Source organism: Lachnellula hyalina, assembly GCF_007821495.1.
Source record: "Lachnellula hyalina strain CBS 185.66 chromosome Unknown contig00008, whole genome shotgun sequence".
Lineage (NCBI taxonomy): Eukaryota > Fungi > Ascomycota > Leotiomycetes > Helotiales > Lachnaceae > Lachnellula > Lachnellula hyalina.
The window spans coordinates 69,419-79,148 of NW_022157122.1; the positions used below are offsets into that span (position 1 = coordinate 69,419).

General features: G+C 45.7%; 1 protein-coding gene across 1 annotated transcript; it reads right to left on the reverse strand.

Moving 5' to 3' along the window:
• Positions 1–7,842: 7,842 nt before the first annotated feature.
• On the reverse strand, positions 7,843–9,598 carry phacA_0 (Phenylacetate 2-hydroxylase; the record flags this gene model as incomplete). Its single annotated transcript, XM_031146532.1, has 4 exons — positions 7,843–8,207; positions 8,256–9,277; positions 9,323–9,450; positions 9,503–9,598. Coding segments are annotated over 4 exons (1,611 nt in total), but the record flags the coding sequence as incomplete, so codon positions are not given.
• Positions 9,599–9,730: the final 132 nt, after the last annotated feature.

Sequence of the window (9,730 nt, forward strand, 5' to 3'; positions counted from 1 at the left end):
AGATCATGCAATGCATATTAAATCCTTACTATTGGATCAGCCACACACTTGGCAAGCAACTTACAGGTGAGTTTCAGATATTCAGAGCATGAGGCATAGGTAGCATGAATAAATTATCATGGAGGTATACATCAGAATGCGCAAGGACTGACGCCTAGGCAGTGCAAGGCGTTCGCACAAAGAGCGGGGAGATGCCAGAAAGTGGAAGCCTAAACCAGCCTGTGTATCAATGACAGATCTTAGCCTTCAAAGGGATTTCGCGTAGTTTGGCGAGACTTACAGATCTGGCTTACTAAAGGACCCCTGTGGAAATCAAAAATAAATTTCTTGAAATACCAATTGTACCCCAGGTTTGACGCAAGGATTGCACAACGGCAGCCACTCGGCGCCTTCGTTCTTGCCTGCCCCGGCTGGGCCGCATATTGCGAACTACGAGGTACGGTGATTTTTAGGCCTCTTGCATATACGCCACGTTTTCTTCTACATGTCCCGGTGGATGATAACCGCTCCTATGTCGGCCTTTAATACAAAGACGAATTGGGTAGTTTAGGAAGTGTTTCTTAATAATTCCTGCTTGGGCGGTTCATTCTAAGTTTACCGCCTGAAACCCTGTGAGCACGGCCTTACTCAAAACCGTACTGCGCCTAATCGAATCCTAGAAGATACGACAGGCGAGGTCCCTGTGGTCTGAGTCGAGAATCCTATGCACTACTTAGTACCTGCGTATATTATCCACATAATACTGGCTTGAATGCACAGCCTTACCAACGAATATAATCCTAATCGAAATTCCTGCATGCAATGATTTAATACTTGTATAATGCTGTCCTAACTAGGTTGGAGGTTGGCTTCTATCCCCAACTCGATTGCACAACTTCCATTTTGCAGACATTATATACAAGTATTCCCTCGCGCATAACTCTATACAAGCAACATTATCTTTGGGGAAAGATCTATTGTGTATGGCCTTCGAATATGGAGAACCGTCCTTATATTCCGAATGGAACTGAAAAACACAATGAAGCTCTCTATCAACAACCGAATATCTTTAGCAACCAACAAACCCCTTTTGACCAGCTCTATTTTCGGGAGGAGTTTTTTTACCCCTCACCAGATAGTATAGATGCTCTAGCAGATCTTCCCTTTCTATTCGGCGAAGTCCCGTATCCAATAGAATATCCAGTCATAGATTTGCCGCAACCGCTTCCCAGGATGGAATATCCCCCAACGGACACGGAATATACGAATCTCAACAATACACAATCCATGGGACCATGGTCAGAAACTGTTCCAGTCTTGCCTTCATTCCCTCCAGCGAGTGCAATATCACCCTTATACAGTACACCACAGACGCCATTTGAATCATCACCCTGTGAAGAGTCTCCCTCGACTGCGAGAAGCAACGACTATGATAGATCTCGAGCCATGTCTCTGTCTACTCCTATCTCAGGTGTCGTCTTAGGAGCATCTACACCCAGCTATTCGCACGCACGACCGAAAAGAAAAGCTTCCCACACAATTCTTTTCTGGGACAACGAGACCCAAACTACCGAACAACTTGCGAAAGGTAAAAGCAGTCATGACTTCAATTCTTTTCAGCTTCCCAAATCGCCCATGGGCCCAAAATCTCGCTCTCCGTCCGTCCAGAGCACCCAAAACACCGAACCACCAACAATTGACTTTCCGAAGTCGAAGAAGTTACGAGGTCTACCAAGTTCACTGATAACGGTATTCGATGCAAATACCAAACCCCACATAAAACGCAACATCAGGAAGTCGTACTCGGAAGAGGCGAAGAAGAAAGTCGAAGACGTGAGGAGAATCGGGGCGTGCTCGCAATGTAGGTTTAGGAAGCGGACGGTAAGATACGATTTCTGTTTTCCTACTCTGCAGTGATGATCTTATGGACTGACTTGTTGATGGATGTAGTGCGGGACAGAGTGGCCGTGTCAGGGATGCATTCGAAGGAGTGATAGTCTTGAAATGGCAGAAAGGATTTGCGTTCGAGAGTCTACTGTTGAGGACGCCAGTATCACGTCGGATTAGATCTGTGCCTGGGGTAAATGCTCGACAGGACTTTCAGAGGGCTTTAGAGGCTGATAATCAGAAGCTTGATGCGCGTGGGTAGGAATTTGTATTCCATGATGGCCTTGCAGGTTTTGCAATTAACATGCTTGGAAATCACACAGCAAGTATATTACCCAACTCTCCAGAATAGAGATACCGATATATTCTTTTGGTTGGAAACACTTGTATCTTGCTGATGAGCTTGGCTAGTCCCCATATCTCGACGGATGATGAGATAAATACATTTTACGATCATCAGTCTCAGGACTAGTCCTTGCAATACTCTCGATGTAGGTCCGGGAACTGAGGACAATGATGACAATGTGTTCTGGACGAAGCACAATTTTGGTGGCTGTAGTCGAGTGTTTGGATCTGTTAACATTGGGCGTCATCGCTTAGACAAGGGGGTGGTTGGGAGGAAGGCGGAAGAGCATGCATCTTGCGTCATGCATTTGGCATTGGGTTCTTTTATGTGATATAGATCATCTATTGTGTACAATACTATTTGAGAAATGAATATATTACAGCCTTCCAATGAAGATGTGGATGTGATGGATGTTGGGATAGAATCACCAATATATTAGTAGATATAGGCTGTGAATGGGTTTTGGATTAAGTGTCCAAGTTATGCTTCATGAGAGAAATCGCTGCTAAATCCTAAGATAACACAAAGGTTCTTAAAGTTAAATCAGTCCCACCCAGCCTTTTGTATGGTATTATCAGCCCTCCACTGCATCCTCAGATAACAAGTGACTTTCCAACGCCTCCTAAAACAAATGACCGGCAGCTGGCAAAAATGCAGCAGAGAAAGGAAAATAAAAACAATGAGCTTCAATAACGCCTCCATCTAAACCTCTTCGCACATACAACCGTGGGTAGACCCAGTATCCCCAGCCTGTTGGCGTAGTAAAAGCCTTACAGGTGCATTCCATTAAGGAACCTCAACTCCACACGCCCAGAGACGCGCCCATCGACCAATGAATAGGTAGGTAGATTTACCAGAAGTGTATCATCGACCGCACACACTCCTCGGGATTGTTTATTGATGAAAAGATCTGTAGACTCGATCAGATTCCTGATTTCATTCATTCCATGTGAATATTGGAATTAATCGATGACGACCATGCCATCTACGCAGGTCCTGCAGGTTCGCCATCAGGCGCAGGCTCGTAGGCACCTTTGTTCCCTTCACCACCACCGCGGTTTCGGCAGCAGAGACAGAGGATCACCACTGCGATGATGAATACGGCTCCGATAGCACCCAGCGTATATCCCCACCACGGAACGCTGGTGACGGCGCGGTGAATCGCATGGCCTAGGTTCGGTCCGGCTGCATCTGTCGTTGTGGCAGCAGATGTAGTGATCACAGCTGCGTTCGAAGTAGTAGTAAGAGCAGAAGTAGAAGCGGTTGCTGGGTTGTAGGGGTTGGCGACGGTGAAGGTCGAAGGCTTGACGGCCCAGTCTGATTCTGGCCAGGTAGTTTGTCTGGCGATCAATAAAGTGGTGGCAATGGGTTCGTGAAGTGTGGCTGTTATCTGCAGGTCGGCATCGAGTTCCTGGGGAACGACGGCTGCGTGAGTGAGGGTGATGGATACCATTAGAAGGAGGAGGAATTGAAGAGCCATGATGATTGATGGTGGACTGTACTTGTAAAATGTACAGAGTAACGAGTGTGTTGTATGTGGTGCGAAGGAAAGAAGTTAAGCAAAGTTGGGATAGAATTGAACAAGTTGTCAAGGGTCTGTTTGAAAGTGTGGCTTGTAGAATGTGAATTGAATTTATGCGTCGAGCCTTGGCCACTCTTGTCTTATTTTTTATCTTACATATTCACCTTCGCATTGTGGTTCCCAAGATGCCGTCGCTCTTACACAATGCCTTCTGAGCACTCCAAGAATCTCCAAACCCACTCGAAGCACCTAGTAATATATCCCCTTGCATAGCTTTCCAGAAAAAGACCCATCTATTATAACCACTAAAGTCCCATAAAGAAAATAAAAAGAAATGTCTCCAAGTCTAATGCCAGCATAGTCCAAGCTCCCACACAAACACCAAGTTCTCCGTCGCTTGGCTCTTCCGAGGAAATGTGAAACAATGCTTCTATAATTATCCGCTTCCGGGCTTATGGATTGTAGGGATTGTGAGGCGGCGGTTGGTAAGGGTTGTGAGGCGGTTGGTAGGAGTATGACTGTTGCGGCGGAAAATATTTGTTCATATTGGCGCTTTGATTGTACGGATCATAACTGTACGGATTTGATGGTGGCGGGTATTGCCAGCTGTCAGGAGTCTTCTGTGGAACTGGCTGAGGCTTCGGAAGTGGAGTTGGAAGCTCAGTAGGCTCGACGAACCTCACCTGAGGTTGTGCAGTCGCCGCTGGAGCTGGCAGCTCGGTGAGCTCGATGAATTTCAAGGGTCATCTACGAGTTGCTACTGGAGCTGGAAGCTCTGTTGGCTGGGCGGAATTCGCCCTAAAATGAGATTGAGACGTAGAGTTTGTCGGAAGCTCAGCTTTTGGTAGAGATTGAGTTTGATTTCTAGACCGAGAAACCAGCGGAACTACTTTAAGTCTATCTGCCTCTTTGGGGACAGTGACTAGCGGAATGCTTTTAACGCTTGAAGCCGTTTTGTAATTGTAAGAACTCCCACGGTTACGGCAACAGCAACAATATACCATCACGCTGATGACGATAAGTATTATTCCGCCTGCCCCTCCAGTAATAGCACGCAAGAAAACACCTCCGGAGACATGTCAACCTGAGCCATTGCCCAAGTCCACCCCCGTGTTGTTTTGACCTCCGGCACTGGCTGTAGCGTTGGCATAGCCATTTGCTGTTTGATTGGATTGAATATATGGCGGCGTGATGCTTGTACTGGTGGATAGCGAAGTTAGCGAGGATGTCACACCGATGTCTGTTGAAGAAGACCCATCGGTAGTCAATTGCGAGGCCGTTCTTGTTGGTGGAGCACCCAAGGCGATGCTCTCGCTGAAAGCCGCATGCTCAGGATTTATTGAAGTCATTGTAGAAGCAGGAATAAACGTTGTCACAGTAAATGAACTGGTCGAGGAATGGAGAATGGGGTCATCTTGGGGATCTTCTTCAACGATCGTGACGCTTATGAAGGTGCTGAGTTGACCATCTTGAGGAAAAGCAATTGCGAAGGTGAGGAGGAAAGCCGCGAGGAGAACGAAGGATTGAAGTCTCATGTTGGCGGACTGTGATTGGAAGTGGAAATGTAAGTTGTAGAAATAAACAGACTGTTGTTATTAATGTATTTGAAGAAAATAAGATCAAGGTTTTACAGACAAGCGACAAATCTAATATACTGCTGAGATGGGCCGCCTTCAACCGGTCTCGCTTCTTGGGTGTATTCACTTTTCTAAAGTCAATTACACCCTGGGCTTAGAATACAGAAACTAAAAATGTTTACAGTAGAGGAAATCTTCATGAACTATATATAATTACTATAAGCCTATGGTCCACAATTGTCCAAACACTTGACTTGAACTTCTCCAAGACACGGCCTCTCATAGCGCAGCTCCAAACAAAAGGCCTGCTGCCATGACTTTCAACCCCCTGTTATTTTCAGGGCCTTCATACTTGTTTGCCTCGTGCTTGGTCGATTCATCATCTGGTGTTGATATACTCGATAAGTCTCTTTCTTGACTTACACCCTCCCTGTTCTTGAGGGCTAATCTTTGCTGCTTTGGAAAGTCTTGATAGCTATGTAAAGTTCTGGTGCTGGCGGCAATGTTCTCTGAAGGCTCTGGGGAGGTGGACTGAACTGTAGGATCGGGTTGCTGGCTGAGAAGTCTTGGTGCGAGGTGGCTATGACGGCGGCCATGTGGAAAGTGTGTAGATCCCATAGTACAGAGAAATCCAAGAGATCACGATATCAGGAGAGGGAACTTCATAGCGCGAACAGAGTATTGATTTTAAATCAGCCTCAATTTCTATCTTGCAAAGTTGGAAGTCTTGATGGTGGAGCAGCGGAGAAGTGAGACTTACTTACCAGGGCTCTTGTTTTTGAGGAGCATTTCAAGAAAGCCGAGTTCTCCTGACTGGGATGATATAAAAAAACATGGATCATAAATACTAATAGTCTTCCTATAAGAATTGGTGAACGTTCTGGGTCACAACTTGATTCATTGAGTTGAAGAAACTACCTACTTTGCTGAACTTTTCAGACAGAAGACTCATGCTCCATCCACACATTATCATCCCTCTTCGCATCTTTCTGTCGCAGATGCTCTCTAGCCTCCATAAGTGCCTTCCCCAACCTATTCTCTCCCAATGTTGCCGAAACGACATAGCATGCTTAGCCGTATATCCAATTCCCCATACCCTATCCCCTGATGCTGCCTCCACCAGCAACCGATCACCAGTAGCAAGCAGCTTGCGCTTCAAGTGTGGATTCTGTCCGAACTTGGCAATGGTTCCAGCCACAACCACCACACTCTTAACCTCATCCCAGCTCGCGTCTGTGAAGCCTGCTGTCAACCTGCCTAGGCGTTTCTGCTCCTTCGGGGAGGTAGTTGCGAGGACTTGTCTTTGAGTCTCTGTGTCGTGGAAGCGGCCGGCCTTGCAGTACATCATGAATTGCTCTGCGCAGGTGAAAGTGATGCTACCCTCGGCGTCGCCGTCATCGATGGCGTGGCCGATTAGTAAGGACATCTGAATCTTGCTAATGGTGAAAATGGAAGGGAACCACTGGCAGAACTCGCCGTGTGTGGTATCTGGCATGTAGAAGAAGAGAGGTTCGTCGCTACTAGTTGAGCTCCCATGCTGACTTATATGCGAGCTTGCGGAGCTCTTCTTTTGTCGCTTCATTGTGCCTTGTCAGGTAATGATCTCTGTGATCTGTTACATATTATTGACTTATAGATCAAAATTGTAGAAGGTCGGCAATGTGTGGGAAATAAAGCGAATATCTTTTGATTACCTAACTTATGACGTAATTTGAATGCTTAATTAAGACAAGCGCTTTTAATGGTTTATTAGCTGCCAACTTGAACTAAACCACCAACTGGGAGACTAAATTAGGCAGCGAACCAGTAGGTTTATGCCAGCGCCGAATCAATAAAGAAACACGGTCGGCCAACAATTTGCCTCACTATTTAGACTATTTAGAGTGTGTTGGTATCACAAGGTGATCACTTCATTACACGTGTAGGTCCGTATTTGATGGTACTGGTGGTTTCATTGGTTGTTGGTTCGCTAGCTAAAAGTGGTGGTTGCAACACGAAGAGGTTATCACCATGCTGAGTCAGCTAGCTTGGGTCACATGACTAAAAAGGCTCTCACATTATTCCATATACAGAGTGAAAATAGATTAGCTATTCCCATGATCACCTCTGCCAAAAAGAGGCTAAAGGCATACTAATGCTATAACGAGATAAAAGTAAGATAAAGAAGAAATAAGGTATTCAAGAAGTAAAATCAAGAATGATTTAGGGTAGAAAATAGGGGTTACAATAGCGGCCTTCAGGGGGCTATCAGGGAGTAAAATCTAGTAAAATCGGCGCTCGCCAGTTAACTGCTCAAGTACCTAGGTATATATAAATGCCTAGTAAGCATAAGTATCATATAATAGCACCTACACCTAAAGGCTTAAGATTTTAAGGGGCCGTGTGCACTGTGATACTTGCCTTAATTTGTGTCATGGATTGGTATTGGAAAACTTTTATCTATTTTGCCCTGTGTTCCAGGTCCTCGACTCCATGACAGCTCCACGTTTCTTTATCAACCTTCTATACTCCTATTCCTTGTAAAACTCACCAGTCCTCACCAATGCATCATCTAATACTTCTGCGCTTGCCGCCGAATCCCTTGGAATTAACTTGATCTTGAAATCCTTTGGAATTGCAACAAGGGCTGTCTTGAATTGATTGTATTCAACATAGTCGGTGTTGGGAGGTTCAGTCTCACTAGCCACGATCTTGTATGTGGAGATGATTCGAATCAAGGCCGCGTATAGCAATCGCTGCGCAATGATCTGCCCGGAGCAGGCGCGTGCACCCGCACCAAAACTCAGGTGGTTGAGTCCAGCCGACGGCTTCTCGACGAATGGCTTGCCGATGGTGATAGGTTCGAGCCAACGCTCGGGGTCAAATTTGGATGCATCTCGTCCGTAGTGGGTGACATCTGTGAATTGTTAGCATAGTGAAATGGCGACATCACACTTGAGCTTACCGTGGTTCCCAGCCTGAGCATTGATTAGGACCATAGTCTTTGCTGGAATTATGGCTCCGTTCCAGTTCACTTCGGTGACAGTCTTGCGAGGCAGACTCATGGAAGAAACTGTATAATATCTGCCTGCTTCTTTGATGATGGCATTCAGGTATGGGACTTTCTCTTCTTGAAAACTGTTCAACCATACTTCTTTGAGGTCGGGATGAACACGCTTAATATCCTCATATGCGCGTTCTTGCCAAAGTTGACCTTCGGGTGTTGACAAGGAACCGATGCAAGAAGTCAATGTACCGGGAATGGTCTCAAAGCCACCAGAGACAAGTGAGAGACAGATGGAGCTAACCTCAACCCCAGTCAACTTTGTCTCTTCGTCTTTGAGAATGGCAGCTGAGATGCATGGTTTGTCGGTCCCTTTTTCAATCATCGCTCTGACTTTGTCAAGAAGATCCTTGAGGTACACATCGCGTCTATCTCTCAGACTCTTGGAGCGGGCAGTTTTCTCGTTGGGAAGGTATCTTAGCATTGGGATGTAATCTTGGTAGTTCTCGGAAGCGCTGCGTAAAAGACTGATAGCGGAACCGACGTGTAAGATTTCGCGAAGCATAGCATCATAAACATCATCCATACGAATCCCATAACATAGAGTAAGTGTGGTGTTAAGAGCGTAGCGTTGAATATAGGGGCGGATACTGATCTCAACAGCACCGTTCTTGCTGTCTCTATGAAGATCTCGTACAATGCAGTAACTCTCAAGGTCAAACATGGGATAGTAGTTTCTGGTAGCTGGTCGCCCAAGTGCAACCCCAGTGGCCTTTCGCTTGTTCTTGCAGCTTTCATCCCAAGGTGATGATCCAATGGTGAAACCTTGGGTTGATGAAATGACTCCATGGAAGGTGTACAGTTTTGGACGATCAATGAGAGCGGACTGATGCCCTACGAGCATTTTCTTGCTGTCTTCAAAAGAATTTACTACGACTGCTCGGGTATTGCCTAACTTTATTTGGAAGACAGAATGGCCATATCTGCGATTGTTAGACAAAGTGAGAATTCGTTCGCATAAGACTCACTGTTTCCACCAGCCTTCACAGGTAGTGGCATGATCTTCACCAAGTTTTAAAAGATGACCAAAAATAGGGACAGCTCCGGGTATCTCAGGAATTCCTTTGATATATGGAATATCTGTGGCTGTCGAAAGCTATGAAGTGTTAGAAATGAATGCACCAGTAAATATTCAATACTTGATATACCTTATATACAAGATACAATGCGCCTCCAATACACATAAGAATAATGTACTCAACTGGTAAGCCGGCAAACAGGGCTTGCAGCTTTTGGAGAGGCATGTCTGAGGCAAATTTAGGATCCATCACGGGCAATGAAGAGTAGATTATTTGGCCACGATAAATGGGATGGAAAGTCTCTATATATTATACAAAATTGACTGTGACGGAGTAGCCGCCATTTGTCGGCAATGG